General features: G+C 32.9%; 2 protein-coding genes across 3 annotated transcripts in view; both read right to left on the reverse strand.

Annotated features, from left to right (window-relative positions):
* Window positions 1-852: 852 nt before the first annotated feature.
* Window positions 853-11,685, reverse strand: LOC131160467 (fibrillin-5, chloroplastic). Of its 2 annotated transcripts, XM_058116177.1 has the most exons (8): window positions 11,393-11,685; window positions 2,975-3,334; window positions 2,765-2,880; window positions 2,500-2,622; window positions 2,043-2,141; window positions 1,691-1,735; window positions 1,449-1,522; window positions 853-1,190 (listed from the first exon to the last, which is right to left on the reverse strand). In XM_058116177.1, exons 2-8 carry the CDS (start codon window positions 3,285-3,287, stop codon window positions 1,121-1,123), a joined length of 840 nt encoding a protein of 279 aa, XP_057972160.1. In that variant the 5' UTR covers window positions 3,288-3,334; window positions 11,393-11,685; the 3' UTR covers window positions 853-1,120. The 2 variants fall into 2 exon arrangements, with proteins under 2 accessions (XP_057972160.1, XP_057972168.1); XM_058116185.1 differs by lacking the exon at window positions 1,691-1,735 and having other exon boundaries at window positions 11,393-11,656.
* Window positions 11,686-18,931: 7,246 nt separating this feature from the next.
* The window catches only part of LOC131166242 (uncharacterized), a 42,427-nt gene continuing 39,601 nt past the window's right edge, over window positions 18,932-21,757 (reverse strand). The window contains exon 2 of the mRNA XM_058124635.1: window positions 18,932-19,064. Within this exon, the coding sequence (XP_057980618.1) occupies window positions 18,932-19,064 (133 nt within the window). The remainder of the gene's footprint in view (window positions 19,065-21,757) is intronic.

The following is a 21,757-nucleotide window of genomic DNA, read 5'->3' on the forward strand; positions in this document are numbered from 1 at the left end:
AAAACATCATAGAAACAAATAGACAATGAAGTGGAGTACATATAAATAATAAAACATGCTTCTAAGTAACATACATGTCATATTTGTGAAAATAAATGAAATCACAGAAGAAAGTATTAGGCGCCAAGTTGGATTGTGCTCCCACTATGTATATCAAGTAAAGGGCTCTTTTGCAAATCACTCCCCAAATACCCCTTGAAAACTTGAAGGAATCAAATTATCATTTCATCTTCTTTCAAACAAAACACCTTTTTTGAAAACCAACACCCCCCACCCCCCCCTTTTTTTTTTTTTTTTTTTCTAATGAAAATCCTCACCTTACTCTCACTTGAATGTGTCCTAATCTCTCCCCAAAAGGGGTCTTTTCATAGACTTCTTATGGGGTGGAGAGAAATCCCTTTAAAATTTTAATTTCAAAAGTTAACCACCAATATACACCATGCATCAACTGCCATTGTCGACAATTAATATGTGACATGCCCAAAACTTCCAACCAACCAACTTTTACAACTCAAGAATTCAAATTTGGAGCAGAGTGATTGATTGCGGATGGGCCAAGACTAGTTGGAGGGAAGACAAGTAAACCACTTGCATGAGGTGGTTGACCACTTTAAGCTTTTTTTTTTTTCCTTTATTATTTGCTTTAATCTTTCCTGTACTTCAAAAAACTTTTTTCTTTTTTCTTTTTTTTGAGAAAAAAATGACTATCAACAAGATTAAACCTTGGGATTTAAATGGAGCAAAGTATAGGGACAGACCCGTTATATTAGTGGATTAGTGGAGTTTCTAAAAGTTCTCAGACCATCATATAAAAAACAATCCTACAATCTAACTTTATGGGCAAGATGATCATTGCATGAACTTGGTTCCACTACATCAATTTGCCAAGTTACTTTTTTTTTTTTTTTTTTCTCTCGTGGGGGCAATACAACTATGAGGAGGATGCTACAACTGGTGTAGCAAGTTTAGTAAGTTGGAAAGGGAACATGCATTGGCTAGAACTCCAATGTCAATCAAAAGGGAAGTTCTGCCATTCATTCTAAAAAATTTGAAGAAAACAAAAAATAGACTTCCAATTAGGAAGTTTAGAACAAAAAGTACATCATTGGGGCTTGATCAGTTATGATCTTTCCAATATGAAGATATTACCTTTGTCATCCCTCCCTATCCTCATTTCATCATCAACATATCTGTGGTAGTTGATCGAATCAAGGAACTACTAATTACTCTCTCTTTCATTCCTATAACATCTTATTAAAAACTATAAAAAGAACAAAAAACAAAGTACAAAAGAACAATACTTTAATACTAGTCGGGCAACATAATGTTTAGTATGTAAGAATGTATATTTCCCATGCGATTTATTTTTTTATTCATCTCATTTCTAATTGATTCTTTTCAAGTACACTAAACGTTGTGTATAATAGTGTCAAATATGCCAAGGATACGAGATCTCAAGCCAACCCTCTGGATTAAAGATGCTTAGCAAGAGATTATAGTTCTTTCGGAACACGCTCATCAGCTGTAAATTTTCAAAAAGAAAATGAAAGTTAGAAGAGCCCTAAAGATAGAAAACTCCCATGACTCCATAAGAAAGATATGTATGTCTACATGCATTTGATAATGAAGGTGTTCATGTATTCGATTGTTATATATTTTTACAAAATGAGATGCTTTTAAATTGGCAAACCCGTTCAGGAGTGATCGTTGAGCTCTCATAATTAATGTCAACTCTCTGCAATAAGCAAAAGGAAAAAAATAATAATAATAATCAAGTTTATTAATTATTGACAATTAAAAAAATACCGGATCACTATTTTCTTTCTCAAAGGATTAAATAATGAATTTGCCCCCCTCTTTTAAAATGTCGTTCCACTAGTGAATTGAATAACAATGAAAAAAATAAAAATCATAGGGAAAAATTATTGCCTAATACATTAAAATATAAATATGGAAAGCATGTGCTAATTTTTTGAATTGTAATAATGCCTAAGAAGATAAAGTAATAATAGTAGAGAATTAAGTTAAGAAGCCGGTGTTACTGATTTGGAGACAATCTTGAAGGAGGCCTCCACCGTCAGTTGTCCATTCAACAAATTTAATCCTCTCACGTAGAACTGTATCATGTTAACTGCTTTGCCCTCCATTTTTGGACCCACAAAAAATGTTACAACTTTGTCAGAAGTTTGAAATCATTCCATTGATTTTATACCAACAGCAAATATATGGCATGCTCAATATATCCACAACATGAAGAAGAGAGGAAATTCCTGAATTTCTCAAACAAGATATTTAAAAAAAAAAAAAAAAATGACCTTTTAATCTTTTCCTCTAAATCTCTCTTACTGTTTTTTCATTTTATTTTCTGGCTGGAATTCTCTACCTTTTCCTCTTTTATTTTTGGTTGTGGATGGGGGAAAAAAAGTCCAACACCTTTCATCTTAGGAAGTAAAATAAATTAGTATATGTTAACACTAATGTAGGTGAAGGAGGATATACCTCAGAAACATGAATGGTTTGGAAAAAATCCCCCAAGGTGATGAAATCTCGCAATCCTAGCTTCGTTCTCTTTGACCCCAAAATAGTAACTGTGCTGTAAACAAGCTTCCACCGTCCATCCACCTTCCATATATATATATAGAAATCATAAGGAACAATTAACTCCTAGTTATAGTAGTTTTGACTCCCTCAAACTACAAAAAAAAATCATAATGGAAGCATTTAGCTCTCTTTTTTTTTTTTTCTTTCTGTTTTTTAGACCTACCTTCTCCAGATTCAGAGTGGGATCTGGAGTTGGATTCTGAGATTCTAGCAGATTAACCAGACCCTCAATCTCATGTTTCTTCGTTGATGTGACTCCAAAAATGCCTCTGCTGATCCCTTGTGTATACTCATATGAGAAGCCCATTTCAGCAGAACAGTAAATTAACATGGAAGATTTTGGAAATGGAAATGAAGATTTAAGCCACTATACCTTGTAATGCCTCATAAAGGTCTGATTTGATCTGGGCAACTGACCTTAAATCTGCTGCTCTATCTTTGTTAGTTTCTTCTATTTCCTTGTCATCCCCAACCAAACTTGAGTTATGTTTTGCAACTTTGCTAGTGTAAATAGGTGGTTTGTACCCAGAAAGGCACTTTCCAAATCTGGTTCTTTTTTTCCTTGGGCCTGTGGTTTGTGCATCCAATCCAATTCTCATCATCTTTGGGATTTCAGATATGAGGGGAACCACATAGGACGCTGGGATTGGTGATTGGACAAGATTTGTGACCATGATATCAATCATAAGTGCCAAAATGCTTGCTACTTTTCAGTTGTTTTGGGAAGAAGAAGCTGAGGATCAAATTTGATTATAAATTAATGAGAATTCAAAAAAAAAAAAAAACCTCTAAACATACCATAGATTTAATTTAAAATTGTCATAGAATTTTATATTTTAAAATATATCTATTCTACTAAGAAATGGGATTCCCTTTCTTTGGTCTAGTCATTTAAATTTCCCAAAATATCTTGTAGCTCCACAATATGACACAAATATACCTCTCAAGTCTCATCTGCCCAATAACTCCTAAATCACATGTTCAAATCCCAATAATTTCTTTATAAACGCATCACATTCAAATCCTCTTTTCCTTCTCCTCTATATATTTTAGTTTATGCAATTGATTAAAGTTCTTTTTTCTCTTTTCCGTTCAGCCATTTCTTCCTTAATTGAAACATATTTTTTTTTCCTTTTTTTTTTTTTTCCTAGAAGCTCCACCATCTTCCCAAGGAAAACAACCATTCATTTGCCCTTTCTATTTAGTACAATACAGATTTCATATCCATATGCTCAATTGCAAAATCAAAAGTATTCACCAAAAAATTAGTTTTTTATCCAATTTTATGTTGTTTCAAATTATGGGAAACTTATGCTCTTCTTTTATTTGTGTTTCAATGTATAGTATGCTATCTTTTCATTAATGAATGCAGTTACATTAGGATGGTGATTTATCAAGAATTATTTGCATTTTTTATATGTTCATATTTTTATTTATATTTAATTACATTGCAATTGATGACTTTTTTTTAATTTTTCAATTTGTCTTTTCAAATTTATCAATCTTTCAGCTATCAAAGCAATATTATTTCAAAAAGTTTCTAGAGAGAGCATAAATATCCCAAAAATTGAATGGTAAGCGAATTTCAATGTGATTTTTGAAATTTTATGTGATGCTTTCATCTATTTGTTAAATTTGAAGAGGGGTGTGTATGATTTTTGAAACCTTATAGGCAATCTACATCTTTTTTTCTAAATCTCAAGAGTGGTCATTGTGATTAATTGCAAAATTGATTAAAAAAAAACCAGAAGAAAAACCCCCATCACCCCTAGATTCAATGGCATGCACAAACATAACCCTCAAGATCCATATGAGAATTCATTATGGATATGTTGATGAACAGTGTACAAAACACAAGTAACAGAAAGTGAACAATATAAGCACAAGCAATATAAGGGGGAAAAAAGGCAAAAAAAAAAAAAAAAGTGAACACAACATGCACATAAACATACATAAGAAACAAGTAAAAAACGTGAACTAAAATGAGAGCACACATGTCACATCAAAAAGGATACAACTTGGAAAACAACGCAACAACATGCAATCAAAGAAACAAAGCTACCTGAATTAAATATAAGAGCAAGCAAACTCCCAAAATGAAGGAATCACATAAACACTAGTCAAGATCTACTACATAACATGCAGAAGAAACAAACAAGAAGAAGTCCTAAGTCCCACTAGGTGGGGTTCGCTACATGAATAATTTTCTGCAAATTCCCCCAATTGAGCATTTTCCTCCTCTAACTGAATTATTAAATCCTTTATCACCACCTCATTATTTTAAGTCTACCCCTACCCCTTTTAGTACTAGAAAACAATAACTAACTCCTCCTCAAAGGTGTACTAGGCTTGCGTTTCAAAAGCCCAAACCATCTAAGATGCTCCTTCCTTATCTTGTCTTCGATCAGTACTATGCCTAGTTTATTGCATATATATATTCGTTCTTTAATTTATCGTTTAATGTTATACAACTCATTCACCTTAACATTCGCATTTCACTAACTTTTACTTATTATACATGTTTCTTAATTGCCTAACATTTTAATTCATAAAGTATGGTTGATTTTATAGCCATCTTTTAAAACTTTCTTTTTAATTTTAAGGATATTCTATGATTACACCGCACGTAACACACTCCATCATATTACCCAACTTGTTGTAAATTTATGTATTACATCCTCTTCAATTTCCCCTTGTGCTTGCATAATAGATCCAAAATATGAAAATCTACTAGCATTATTAATATTTTGATTATGGAGTTTAATTTTCCCTCCAATACTCTCCCTTACTTTATTGAAATTGCATTTCAAATATCCTATATTATTCCTACTTATTCTAAAACCTTTAGACTCTAAAGGGATGCTTATTTGATCTAAATAGCCTTTGAATAGAGGCTATGCCTAAACTGGTTCACTAAATAAGTGAATCAGCTTGACATCTAAGCGTTTAGTTACAATTTTGAATTTTCTTAAAATACCTTTGATAGAACGGACATTAAAACAAGTCTAATTCAGATCTAGATTTCTCTTTCCCGATTTTACGCTTCTGAAAAATGAAAATGACAAAAAATTCAATGTCCAAGGGATTAAAATTAAAATAACAAATTTTATTTTTCATAGAATAGTAAATTATATTATTTTTATTTATAATTACTAATTAAATATGACAAGAAAAATGTTATGTTAAAATAAAAATTTATCTTATGTAATTTCTTATTAATTTTATCAAATATTTATGCTACTAAGCTTAGATATGGTCAAAATTGGAAAACAACACATATTTAGATATTAGATACCAAATAATTAAACTAATTTAGATTTTAGATTTAGTGACCTTTTCAAGTTCAATTTGAATTTAGAGTCTAGCACTTAACACTTGATATTATGAAATAAACCCTGAAATGGTTCTCTAAGGTTCTAACATAGATTCCACACTACTCCTACTTTCATCAATTAAGACAACATCATTTGCAAACAACATACACCAAGGAATCTTGTTTTAGAAATTCAGTAAGTTCATTAATGAAAGCAAAAAGATAAGTACTCAAAGTAGAACCTTGAAGTACATCAGTTGTGATTAGTAATTCTCTTGATTCCCCTACTACAGTCCAATTGCTAGTCATTACTCTTGTCAATGCGCGCGTACCGAGATCCGACATCTCAACTAGGATGGCGACCCTAAATATGATTATGGTATGAGGGATTTAATTATGTTAAAGGCTCTATGGAATCTCCACTAACCCTTTTCATCTAGGTATGGTTAAGTGCATCTAATTACTACCAATTGATTGCTCTCTAAGCTGACCTAGGTCCAAAGAGTTGACAATCATATTTAGAGATACCAATATTAGGTTTAGGAGTACGGTAGCGCGAGGGGAAGGTACTAGCAACCCTACACACCCATCCTTTCGAACAACACCTTCTAAGTATAATCACCAATCCACATTCATTGTCTTTCATCTTGATTAACATTACATTTCTATTTAATATTGTTCCACCTTGCATTCCCATGGTATTCCGATTTAGAACGCAAGGCTTCCCTCATCTCACAGAAGACCAATAGGAAGTCCTATTGCGTTTCCCTATGATGTCTATTGCCAAATTCATTAATTAATGTATAAAGTTTTTAAATTTTCAAACATCCAAACAATTCCCAAATTCAAATAAGAACTCAAGCATCATTTCACAACAATTCTTAATCACATCATAGTAAAACAACAACACATATCATTAAAGGCATATATGCAACTCAAACTAACAATGATCTCTCTAAACAAATCTCTTAAGAGTGTTCTTCAACTACTCTTGGGCATAATTCAATCATTCCAACATTCATAAATAGATAAATGCACACAAAACAAGGTACCGAGTACCACCAAAGCTTGTGTTTTTCATATTGTTTGACATCATACTCAAATTAGGATGCAATCAAGCTCTAAAAAATTTGAAAACCATAAAAACATAATAAATACTCTTCTAAATTTTTTTGGTATTTTTAAGAAATTTACTACAATTTTATGATTTTCTAACAATTTATACAAGCTAAAAATGTAAGAAAATACAATAAAACTTAATTTAAAATGTTTTTTAAAAAAAAATTATCCTAAAAAGCCCCTAAGGTTGGAAATAGGTCCCCTAAAATTACAAAGAAGAAAACTAAATAAAAACCTAAAAGAAATCATTTTTTTTAATTGGAAATAGCCAAATTAAATAAAAATAAAAAGTAAATAATAAATGAAATAAAATAAACTAAGAAAATGGTTTAAAAATTCTGGTTGCCTCCTATTTTTTTTCATAATTTTTTTACCAATAGAAATTTTTTTAAAAATTTTCTAAACTTAAAAATAAATCTATTAAATTAATTAATTAAATAAATAAATTCAAAAATAGGATAAACTGATCGACCGATCTGCATAGACACAGCAGTTCGAATTTAACGTGGCATGCATGTGGCATGCGAGGGAGAGGACATCAACCAAAGTTACTATTCCGACGTCTTCTCTGCGACTCACAGGTGAAGACGCCATGACCTTAAAACTAAAAAAACCTTTTTTTGGCCTCCTCTAATATCCAAAATTGATGTCATGTCAACACCATTCGACTCCTCTCAGCCCCAAGAATCATTTTCGTTCAAAAACACCACCTAAAACATGCAAAATTCAAGTTGTTCTCTCTTTAGCGGCAACAACGCGGTTCTAGGCTTTCCGAAGCCCCTCCGACCAATTTTGTTTTATTACTTTTGAGCCTTTGAAGCTATATATACTTATTCCCAACCCTTTGGACACGCTATGCATGTAAAAATGGGATTTTTTTTCGAACTCTCTCCTTTCCTCTCTCTCTCTCTCTCTCAGGCTGGCCATGGCCTCTAGCCACCTCTTTCTTCCTTTTCACCCTTTAAATCACCTAAATACCTTTTCTTCTGCCTAGCCACAACCTCACAATAGAGAAAATGATTGACATTAGATATAAAAAAGTTATTCTTTTTCAAATAACAAGAACAAAAGCTTAGTTTTGAAGGAATCTTATGTTTATGCACATAATAAGGTGTCAAATTGGCCATTAAGCTAATCTTGAGCATTCAACACACAAAGTTTCAATGAAGACCAAAGTTAGTGAATCACACCTTTTGTTCTTGGTAAATTGATACTTTGAGAAATCAAGCATCTAGAAAAGTAAACTAGTTTTTTTCTTCCTTCTCTTTCCCCCTCTCTTGCTTTTCTCTCTTGTTGTTCCTTCACTTGAACGTATGGTCTACCTTTCTTTTTTATCTTTTTCCCCTCTTAGAGTGAACATATACTCCTAGTTTTTGTGCTTCAATGTGTATTTACATATACTCCAATTTTTTGTGCTTCAATTTTCTATTCTCCTTTGTGCTCCAAGTTTTTGTGCTTCAACGTGTATTTACATATACTCCAATTTTTTGTGCTTCAATGTTCTATTCTCCTTTGTGCTCCCTTGAATTCAATATGTGCCTCCTCTCTCCTAGGTCCTCAGTTTTTTTTTTTTTTTTTAATTATTTTATAAGCAAGGGGCTAAGGTTTCAAGCCGAAAAAAAGCTTTCCCAAAATAACCTTAAAAAGTCTATTTTCACCAAATTGTCATTAAAATGAAATTAAAAAAATATTGAAAAAAGAAAAGCCCAAAATTAGTTCCTCTTGGATTCTAAAGCCTTACAAAATATATCAACCTTTTAAAAGCCGGAAATTTGGGTCTAAATTGAGCCTAGACAAATATGGGTAACAGTAGCCCCCCATTCTTCATATCTTCTATCTAGAAGAGTGCAACAAAGCTAAATTTTTCGATTTTTGTATAGGGCTAAATTCCAAACATTTAGATAAGCACAAGGATCAAAAGATTACCAAAATACATCACACAAGAAAGAAGACGTCGCAATATGTCCAATTATTACCTTAGCGCATGAAAAGAAAAGGTGATACTTAGTGCTAATGTGTCAATTACCATCTCAGTGCATTAAACAAAAAAATGTTTTAGGGTGACAGAAAATCACAACCCAAGGACCACACAGTGTGGTAATCATGTTAAAAGAACAAAGGTATTGTTGTTATCATTGACCACAACCAACGGGACCACATATAAGGAGATAATCATGTAGAAAATAAAAATGTTGGTGCAAAGAAAATCACAACCAACAGGTCCACACACAAGGTGGTAATTATGTTAGAAAAAAAAAAGAAAAAAAAAGTGTTGGTGTTACAGAAGACCACAACCAATGGGACCACACATAAGATGTAATCGAATAGAAAAAGAAAAAAAAGGGTGTTTGTATGACAAAAGATCACAACCAATGGAACCACACATAAGGTGGTAATCATATAGAAAAAAGAAAAAAATGTGTTGGTGTGACAAAAGATCACAACCAATGGGACCATACATAAGGTGGTAATCAAGTAGAAGTAGAATAAAAAGGTGTTAGTGACACAGAAGATCACAACCAATGAGACCATACATAAGGCGGATCTAGAAATGACAACTTAAGGATGCATCAAGCCCCCAAGTTGGTGAGCAAAAGGACAATGTTCATACTTAGAATGATGTTGGATGCAAGGAATGATAAAACTCTTAGAAAGAATGATGCTTTTATTCAAGGGAATATTGACAAACCCCTAAGCTTGAAACTTTTTTAAAATTATTTTGCACCACAACATAGCTTAATATAAAGGTCTCATTGCTGTCTAACTCAACCTTCTACAAAAGAACTTCAAGCTCACCAAAGTTCTCAAATCTACCACCTACTCCAATCAATGCATACATGTATGCATGCTCACATGACTACATGCATACTTATAGATATGCACCCTAACATCCCTACATGAATTCATGCATGTACATGTACCCTACACTTCATGCATGCATGGACTAACCCTAGCAACTCACACATACATGGCTCCACACATGCCTACACATACATATCAACACCCATGCATGCATGCAAACACTTCATGTACATTCATCATGCAAACACATATACACAATGCCTACTAAAACATTCACATGCACACATGCATGTATGCAAGCCTATGCACGTAAATCATTAGCATGTATGCTAACTCATCTACAAGAATACATGCATGTATACACTCATGCATATGGACACACATGACACATGCATGCACTATCAGAAAAAATGCAAACACACATGTACCACATACTGCCATACATGCAAAGATGTTCTCACACATGCATGTATGTATGGCAAACCCACACACATACCTAGCTCCATACACATAAACTAACTCATATGCATGGGCAAACAAATTCACATCATGCATTCATGAGCTCCTGCATGCATGTATATCCATTAATGCATATGCTCATAGATACACATACATGCAAGCACATATACACATAATATATAGTGTATATTATAAATAATATGAAAAGAACATCTTATATGATGATAACATAAAAATATCAATCATTCAACTCATTCACCTCAAATTACACTTTTAAAAGAACACCAAGAATCTAATTTCAAACAAAATGTATAAGAGAAGCTAAAGAATAACAATTTAGGACAACATATAAATATTAATGAGAATGATCATAGATCACAATCTAAGGTTCGCCGTAAATGAAGTCTTCTAAAGTTACTCTAAGAAACTAATTTCAAACAATAGGAATTTAACAATGAAACATCAAATTAATATGACAAGGGTCAAAGAAATAACACAACAATGTTTAGTTCAATTCAAATTAGGGCTTTTAAAAGAAATCAGGAATCCAGTTTCAAACAATTATAATTAATATGAAAAACTAAGGAATAATAATTTAGGACAATAAAAAATGTTAATGACAACGACAAGAAATCATGATTTAAGGTTTTCCTTAAATTAAGACTTCTAAAATGCTGTAAGAAACTAATTTCAAATAATAGAAATTTAATAATCAATCTCAAATTAATATGACAAGAAATCATAATGTGAGTTTTAAAAGTATATCAAATTAATTTAGAAAAAAATATCAAATAATAGGGCTTTAATGTCAAGAAATAAAACAATAAACTATAGTTTAAATCGAATGAGGCCTTTTAAGAGAAATAAAAGAATCTACTTTTTCAAAAAAATATTTCACCCACAATGCCACAAAAATGTTAAATTAATGTGGTGAAAAAATATAAAAATTTAGGGCTCACTAAAGTTAGGACTTTAAAAAAAATATAACAATATTAACTAACTAAACCCTAAAGCTATTTACAAGTTTAAATCTATGAGCTCCCAAATTGACAACTGCGTTTTGCAAATTGATGGTACAGGCTGCCATTTTTAAATTACCTGGTTTGATTTAGGCTCGAAGTCGGAGGCAAGGCATTGGAGCTGGAGTCGCCGCCCGCTGGAGTCCTCGAACACCGGATAGGACCTGGAAGACCGGAGGTACTGAGGCTGAGCAGGAACAGCTGAGGGCCTGAGGTGGGCTGGACGTACTCGCGCACAGCGCACAGCAGCTACGGCCTGCGGGAATGGGAGAGCAACCGAACCACGCAGAGCAACTGACGGGGTAAGAGTACTGAGAGTGAAGCACCGCCTCTCTTTTTTTGCCCTTTTTTTTAAAAAATAATAATAATAATTTTAAAATGACCACAAAAAAAAATTTATTTGAACTTGGCTGCGGTAAGGCGAGTCAGTGTAATTACAAAAAAATACCTTCCCACTTTTATCATACAACACGCATGCTCTAAGGAGTTTTTTGTAATTTGAGTGGAGGGTTGAACAGCCCAATGGAGACGGAAAAAACGAGAGGGAGAGATGATGAGGGTGACAAAGGAGCTGGTTGAATCTTAACTAACATTAGAAATGAAGCTTTGCTTTCTCATCTTGTAAGCTCCATTCAATTTCAATCCCTCCTCTTTACCTTTCTAGAATAGAATTAATTTCATTGAGTGGATCTTACTTTCTTTTGCTTTGTGTCGAGTGTATGGTTCCAATGACCACAAAAAATTCCTTCTTTTTTTTTTTTTTTCACCCTCTAATGCCTGTGGATTCTTCTCAACATGTTGAATTTCTTAGAAAATATGTGTTGTTAATATTAAAATATATAGGTTTCATCAATAACTTCTTAGTACAAACCAAGATTTTAGCTTAGACTCTAGTATATCTTGAGACGAACAAGCTTATTATGGGGAAAATCGAGATTTAGGCATTGTCCTGTCGAGAAATTTTGCTTCTTAGAGGTCCAGGGTTCAACATTCTTTAAAGACATTATTGGATGGATTTTAGAATTGTGATTAGGGATTATGTTTTATCACTTGGAACACCCTGCCGCATATGCACTTGCTAATCCTCGTGGTGGGATATTTTTGTGTTTTCTTCATGTTATGAATCTCACTCCTTAAATTAATCCTCATTCTAAAACTATTTGATATTTAGTGGTTGTAATGTGGTCAAAGTATAATCTTCTTCTTATGTGTGAAAACGTGTATGTTTAGAAACATCGTCAAATATTTATTATGGCTAGGCAAATTTATTTGATATTTTTATTTAAATACTAGCTGACATTATTTATAAGCTATTGAACTCAAATTCTATACGATTTTTTTATTTGGTCAATTAAAATTGAAAAATGGAATTTCCCCATATTATGTGTTTTTTATGAATCTATCAAATTTCTATCTTATAACATTCAATTACATGTGTATATCTCTCTAATTAAGTTGATTAACCAATCTCCATGATTTGTGTAATTAGCATTTAATGTCATTAATGATTTACCTTTGTGAGCTTGTCACCTTCACTATAAAAGGATGACCCTTGTACGGTTTTATATATACAAGAATACAGAAGTTATTTACAACTCTTTCTTTCTTCTCTTAGTTTTAACATGGTTTTAGAGCAAAGTTTGGTTCTTGACCGCTAGTTGGTGGCTTTTTGTTGTTCCGCCACTCTCATCACTAGTATTCCATTACCATAAATCAATTTCGTTGCTCCAGAGTTTTTCGCTTGGTGCAAAAATTTCAATCCGACGTCACACGCCTCATGAACTCAATCACCAGCGGCCAGACACCGCTGCATTCGCCGCCGCTCACCGTCATCTCCGATGACCTTCCAACAATTTTCCAGCCACCATCCGCCACCACTTCCGGCAAAGTTGGTTTTCTTTGACTAGTTTTTCGTGCTCATTCCATCAACGCCCTCCTTTTGCTCTAAATCGGTCAGCATTATCATTTTTTTTTTCTATTATAGCTTCTTTAAATGATGTTGCTCGCCCTATAGAGATTGTTTTGAATGACTCCAACTATAATGCTTGGCCCCAACCAATGTCAATTTTTTCTTATAGGTTGGAGATTATGGCGTTTTGTCACTGGAACAAAACAAAAACCCACAAAAACTAACAAGTAATCCACAAAGGAGTTTGATGAGACTCTTAATGAATGGGAATGTACTGACTGTAAGATCCTTGCCGGGTTTATTAATACATCAAATCCTTCCATTCAGAGTCTATTTCCTAAGTTTCGAAATGCCAAACTTGCTTGGGATTTTTTGGCAAAACGATACAACTGTGGTAGTAATGCTACTCTCGAGTTTCAGTTGGAAACTAGGCTTTCCCAGATGCGTCAAGAACCTGGACAGTCTATTGCCAAGTTTTGTCCTCAGGTTAGTAGCATTTGGGGTCAGCTTGAAGCTGACCTTGCTTTTTTGATGGGCAGTTGATTAAGTTTTTTTCTGCATATCGAGATCGTTGTCAATTCATATATTTTATTATGCATATCTAGGATGAATTTGAGAATACTCGAGCATCTTTGTTACATTGATCTCCTCTTCCTACACTTGAGGTTGCTCTTGCGGAGCTAATTTATGAGGAGACACGACAATAGACTCGTCGGGTTCATTCTACCGAAATGGTCTTGGCTACTGCTCCGTCTAGCTCATCTACTCCGGCTACTCTTGCTGCAGTTTTTGCTTCTTATAAACCATGTCGCTTCAATGGCCAATGCCACTATTGTAAAGAAGATGGCCACCGTATTTCCAATTGTCCTAAGAAGAAGGCTAAGGATGTTAGGGATGCTCTTAAGGCTAAGGCATCTTACTCTTCCAAGCCTGTTGTTGTTGTCTCCACTAGCTCCTTAGCTTCTGATTCATCTTTTGCACCTTCTTGGTCATCTCTTTTTGTAGCTGACCTTGAGGCAATTATCACTGGTTTTATCACGTACTTCTACTGCCTTATCAATCTCTATAGGTAACTCTACATCTTGGTTTATTGACTCTGCCTATTGCAATCATATGACCTCTTATTCCTATTTAGTGACCCATGGGAAGTCTTTAAATCATGTTCCCTTAATTTATACTGCTGATGGTTCACATATGTCTATTAGTCATCTTGGTCATGTTTCTACTCCTACTCTTTCTGTACCTGACACATATGTTATGTCTAACTTGTCTCTAAATCTCCTTTCTGTTGGTCAACTTGTTGAAAGTGGTTTTATCTTAACCTTTTTCTCACAAAGTTTGTGATCTGCAAGATCCAAAGATGGGCTAGCTAGTTGGGACCAGATGTAAAGTTGGTCGCCTTTTCAACACTACAAAAAAACAGGTTTTTAGTGACGAACGTATTAGTGACGATTTTAAAACCGTCACTAATAATGTTGTATTAGTCACGGTTTTTCAGAACCGTCACTAATATTGTAAGCATTAGTGATGTTTCAGCAGCCCTCACTAATACAAAACTATTAGTGACGGTTTAGAACCGTCACTAATACTTTTCGTCACTAAAAACTGGGTGGCAAACAATTTTCGCGCAAAAAATTTTTCAAGAAAATATTAGCAACGATTTTATGGTATTAGTGACGAATTAAATTCGTCACTAAAAGTCACTTATTAGTGACAATTAACAAACAGTCACTACTAATAGTTATGAATATATTAAAAAAATTTAGTTAATGGTATTAGTGATAGATTGGGATATCTATCACTAATAATGACTTATTAGTGACGGTTTTGAAACCGTCACTACTAGTGTTTTTATTAAAAAAAATATAAAAAAAAAATTAAGTAAAGGGTATTAGTGACGGATTGGGAGATCTGTCACTAATAAGAGCATATTGGTGACAATTTTAAAACCGTCACTACTAGTGTTTTTATTTAAAAAAATATAAAAAAAATTAAGTAAAGGATATTAGTGACGGATTGCGAGATTCGTCACTAATAATAGCATATTAGTGATGGTTTTGAAACCGTCATTACTAGTTTTTTATTTAAAAAATATAAAATAAATTTGGTTAAATGTATTATTGACGGTTTGGGAGAACCGTCACTACTAATAGGGCATTAGTGATGGATTTGACAAACGTCACTACTAAAAAAATTTAAGTTCAGACTATTAATGACGAATTTATAGATTTATCACTATTGGCCCTTATTAGTGATAGTTGACAACCGTCACCAATACTACTTATTTTAAAAAAATTTAAAATATTAGGTTCAGAGTATTAGGGGCGAATTTATGAATTTGTCACTATTTGTTCCTTATTAGTGACGGATTTGGGAGCCGTCACTAATAATTCCTTTTTTAAAAAAAAATTAAAAAAATTTCAATTCCGAATATTAGTGACGATGTTGTATATATTCGTCACTAATAAGATACTAATAGTGACGAATTTCTAGATTCGTCACTAATACTTCCTTTTAAAAAAAATATATAAAAAAATTTAAGTTTATAATATTAGAAATTCGTCACTAATATAGAAATTCGTCACTAATAAGAAACTAATGGTGACGAATTTATATGACAAATTTGGACCGTCACTAATGCTTTGTTATTTATAAAAAAAAATAAACGAAGAGTAGTAGTGACGGTTTTGAAACCGTCACTAATGTCGAGAATATTAGTGACGAATTTGTAAATTCGTCACCATTGGTGTCTTATTAGTGACGAATTTCTATATTAGTGACGAATTTGGACCGTCATTAATGCTTTTTTATTTATATAAAAAAAAATAAACGGAGAGTAGTAGTGACAGTTTTGAAACCATCACTAATGCCCAAAAATCTTTATTGTTGTCCACGGGATATTTCCCCTCCTTCTCGTAGCTTCTTCCCCTCCGCCTACTCCCGCAAACAAAGCTCCTAGTTGATCTCCCATTGCTCTCCGCCGCAAGCCACCACGCCAGCTCCTCCTCTTCCCCTCCTGCTCTGGCAATTCTCTCTCCTAGTCTCCCCTGCTCTCGATCGGCCGCAAGTTCGCTCCAGCTCCTCCTCTTCCCCTCATCCTGCTTCGGCAATCCTCGATATCTCCTAGTCTCCCCCTGCTCTCAGCCGCAAGCCACCCCTCCTGCTCCGGCGATCCTCTCTCCCAGTCTCCCCCTGCTCTCGGCCGCAAGCCCAGGTTCTTCTTTCCCTTTATCTTTTTACTTTCAAACATATATTTCTTGATTTTATCTACTATGAATATTTAAATCTGATTTGGGAATGCTGTATTTAAAACATTGTAAGAATATACTGAATATTTAAAAAAAAATTGAATGGATTTTGTTATTCTTTCAATGTTTGATTCCAACAAAATGACATGCTCACATATATTACTTCAATTTCTAACATATAAGAATTCGCAAATGCTACACATATATTAATATAAACAAATTAACTACTAAAAGACAATCATGTTTGAGAGTTTTTTCCTAATTATACAAAAGTGTATGTGTGTGTGTGTGTGTGTGTGTGTGTGTGTGTGTATATATATATGGATTGGAACTCCAAATAAGCCGTTCAAACCTACTTAGGTAGTAGTCAATTGGGGGATGAAAGGATTATCGTTTGCCTATTAATGCATTCTTGATAATTTATCAAATAAAGGACACGTAGAAATGGAAAAATAATATTATACAAAAGTATAATGTTTTATCTAGAACAATGGAAAAAAATAGATTATAAATAGAAAAACCTAATTAATTAGTTAATGGAAAAATATTTGTATGTATGTATGTATGCATGCATATAAACAAAGATATGTAGGAATGAATCATGCATGCATGAGGAATTGATTTGAGGACTTTTATAAAGATAGATTATTATATAGATTTGTATGTAGATTACATATAGAAATATTATATATATTAGGAGGTACCCCATAATGTCCCCCTAAGACAACATTCTCAATTTCCATCCTTCAATGTTTTTCTTGCCTTTATCCAGATTCTCGAAAATATCAACTTCCTTTTCTAAAGTTAATATATGTGCCCACATTTTCCCAAATCACAAATCTTATGGATGTTAATCCTTCTTCCCATCAACTTCTTTAATATATGTGGGGTATTTTGGCTAAATTGGCAGGCAGATTTTTGGAAGTCAATTTGGAGCCCTATCAATCTCTTGAGGTTCTCAAGAACTTCTTGGGCATGGGAATTTACAAAATCAGTTTCGCAAATGATTAAATTATCATCTATTATCTATATTGCATCTCATCATGGTTTAGGGAGGCACGTACTGATGCTATGGTTTGTCTTAGTACAACTCGATACTCCATTGGTACTCCGACCTTTACATTTCTAAATGTAATTTCACGACATGTTGCAAGGCACTGACAATGATATGGTCGGTCTTAACACAATTTCTTATTCTTTATGTGAAATGGGTTGGGGGTGGAGCACTCAGGGTTGACACTTGTAACAATAAATGGAGCAAAACTACATGAGGTTCTGCTTCTTCGCCCTCAAGAATATTCTTTTCAAATCATTCCTAAAGAAGAAGCTCATACCAAAGTGAATCCAATTCATGTGTTTTATGGTAAATAAACTGTTCCATACAAAGTGTCAATATTGCACAGATTGGAATAGGAGAAGCATTCCCCCAATATTCCCCTCCATTATATACAGGTTTTCGAGCTAACAACAAATTACAAAGTACAAGATTTTTCATAACCTTATGCATCAATTTCATGAACATGATGTTGACATTTTCTAATTCATATTATAAATTGACACATTTTTGTGTTTAATGTGATTATTATATTTTGTGTTTAATTTCTCAGCATTTCCAACTTAGTTATGATTGTATTTAACAGAACAAATTTACTTTTTGTTTTGCCTCTATTATACAACTAGTGATTTATTTATATCTTACATCGGAACTCTTATTTATTTGAATAATATATATATATATATATATCCACAATGTACAACTTTACTAGTAGTAGTAGTAGTAGTAGTAGTGCATTTGTAATGCAGCTTGGCCATCAAACAGCATGCAGGCAGGCGCCCAGTCCAGAGTTCCTTCCAAAACACACTTCCACTAGTGGCGTCAATCTGGGAGTGAGAAAACGGGCCAGTACTCATTAGTGATTTATTGGTTTAAATCGAATTTGTGACCCATTTATTGGATGAATCTAAACTAGGCTTACCTATCTAACCAATAGAGACTATTATAAAAAAAATTTTAATTTATATTTTTTGGAATATTAAACAAAATAATAAATATTTTTTTAAAAAAAGTGACTAGCACTAGTTGAAATTTTTTATTAATGAATTTCTATCTATAGCCCATCGAGGCATTAACTAATTGTGTAGATTCAAGTTTATGTTTTATACGAAATTTGTAAACTAATCAATTTGAATCCAAACCCATAAGCTTCATCAACACTTGTACTCAGCTAATTGACCCATTTTGCCATCACTAAATCAATTTACCCAGTCAGAGTTCTAATATTGACATAAATTTGAAGGCCGTGATTCATTGCAGAAATAAAATCTCGACCTAATTATTCATTTAATGAGTTATGATAATGGCTATTGGCCCCTTATAAATTCCATTTTATAGCTAGGAAACCCATAATTCTTACAATGACAATCCTGTTAAACAGAACATGCACCCCCAAAAAAAAAGATTTTACTCCATTACTACAACTCCACCAGCAGCCTTGATCTTCTCTATTACGTCATTAGCTTCCTCCTTGGTGATACCTTGTTTCACCAATGTAGGAACCTTTTCAACCAGTTCTTTTGCCTCCTTCAATCCAAACCTTTTAAGACTTGTGAGAAAAATCAAATATGAATGCTTTAATGGTCTATAATTGTGTGTGTGTGTGTGTGAGAGAGAGAGAGAGAGAGAGAGAGAGAGAGAGAGAGAGAGAGAGAGAGAGAGAGAGAGAGAGAGAGAGAGAGAGAAGACCTAAGTGAAACTTTAAGATGTTGACTATATATGTGAGGGTGGTGAAGACCCTAGGTGAGGACACTAGTAATTGGGCATCTTTTCTTTCTTTCTTCTATTTTTATTTTTTTTATTGACATGCTCCACTTCTATATATTTATGGTAGAATATCTTAATTTTGTTCGAGATGACTAGTGTGGTCCTCCCATCAGACCACACTATTTTACATATATATATATATATATATATATATATATATATATATATATATATATGATGGAGTTGATAGATAATACAATTTGAAACGGAAAATGGAACAATTTGCACCACACTATTAATTTGTACTCTTTTTCATTGTCAAATGCTCTCTCAAGGCTTTAATAAGTTACTAAAAAGTTAACCTATGGACAAATTATTTTAAATGAGCATTTTTCAAATTTGTACGCCACCAAAACAAAATCTTTTCTTTTTCTTTTTGAACTTTTATATATAAATATTGAAAAACTTGAAAAGAAAATGACATTTTGCAATCATTTGAACAATTAAAAATGAAAAATATTTTCCACAATTGAACAGACAATTAATTCTAACCATTAAAATTCTAACAATAAATTGGTATAATTATTCACCTAAGCTTTGACAATGCTCTCTCATTTTTCTATCATCTAAAATAGCTCACAAATTAAGTCTATCAAATTAAGTCTATTTTACCTAAATAGTCTTTGCATTTCATTTCCATTATTTGTTCCATTCTCCGTTTCGTTTTCCTTCTCTGCGCTTATAGTATTGATGATAGGTCATGGAAATTTTTGGGATTAAATTCATCAATATAGTATTAAAAACATATTTATTTGTATACTAAATGATCGTATGAGGATTATTATGATTATCAAGGAAGAAAAAAAATCAATCCTTATGTGTTTCTGGTAACAATATGTAGGCCATGTTAGAATCAAATCAAGTACTCTCAAATTCACAAGTTGATGTTGATAAGCTTGTTTTACAATTTGAGTATGCTTATCACACCTACTTAATACAATATATTTTCATAGCATACGCATTACAAAGGTGTATTCTAGTTTAGATACTTTCATAGGGCAAGTAGTATTTTGATAAATACTATTGACAAGGAATATGGTACTTCTCAATACTTAATTTTTAAAGTATTCTTAGCCATTGGATTGTGAATTAAGTATTGAAAATCTAGAAAGACTTGAGTATGTCCTATCTGTCTTATAGGGTTACTTGTTAGAGAGTACAGTAAGCACAATCACATTAAGGATATATAAATTTAGTTACATTGCTTGCCAATTAGATATTCTCTTTAATAGTTATATGAGCAATCATTAAACTTTAGTATTCATTTTTTTTTTAGTATTTAAGCTACTCACACATTTCGACTATATGATCAATGTGTTATTTGAGATTGCCCTTCCAATGAAATTGTAGTATTTTGCTTCAAGGTGATGGAATAATGCTATTTTATTGTGTTTAGTTCTATTGCTTGTGAAATTCTGCTATTCCTCTATTTATATTTATATTTCTTGTGCAATTCTACTAGTTTTTAGTATTTTGGCATTTCACTTTGGTGCAATATTCCCTTTTTCGATTTAGTAAAAATGAAAGCTATTCTCCATTCTAACTATTTTATATCGAAAATCTTTAAAAAAGGAAACGAGTTTACACCACTTGGAAAATGTCATTTTAGTCATCCATTGCATTAGATAAAATTGATCGTCCTTACACATAATATTAAAAAAAAAATGCGTACATGCAATGCATAGATAAGTCTTATATTCCTCAAAACCAAAGCTTGAAATCGTAGCCCCTTGCATGTTTTTTTTTAACTTCATGTATTCATTGAAGTTTAGATCCGTCCAAGAACAATTACTATACATTCATTCCTAATCGTATATGCGAGACAAATCAATTGTTATATTTCAATTGATTATTAGTCATACTATGTTGACTAGTAATCACTCGAACATGTTAATTATTTGTTTCACTTACGATTAGTAATATTCGTATTTCAACCATTCTTGGATTGTCCAATGTGGACAGTTCAGGAAGTTGTATTTACATTGTTGTCATCGTTCACGCTTTGTCAATTGTCATTACATATTTTGAACGCGTCTCTACTTGTGTTCTCTGGGTGCATAGTGGGGTGTCGTGACAATTTGTTAGTGATGGAAAACTAGCAAAATTTTCACTTCCCCCATTTCGTGTACTTGGAGAGCCATGGGGAGATGCTGCCGAAATTTATAACGACTACGATGAAGGAATTTGAGTGATTGATTGCATTGTAAATGCAACATTCTTGAATGGGATAGGATCTGTACCCTTTAAAGTATGATGGTTGATTATAGGATTCACGATGCATGCATGATAAACATTATGAGAATATAATGAACACCATTTACTTGAACATATTATAGGGTAATTAATGAACATAGATAAGAGTTGGATAAACGCTTGGGGTAGGTTTTTGCCAGAATATGTGAAAGGGATACATGATTTCATAGAGTTCACGCGTCCTCATGCAGACAAAACCAGTAGAATAAGGTG

The sequence above is a fragment of the Malania oleifera genome, chromosome 1 (assembly GCF_029873635.1).
Source record: "Malania oleifera isolate guangnan ecotype guangnan chromosome 1, ASM2987363v1, whole genome shotgun sequence".
Classification (NCBI taxonomy): Eukaryota; Viridiplantae; Streptophyta; class Magnoliopsida; order Santalales; family Ximeniaceae; genus Malania; species Malania oleifera.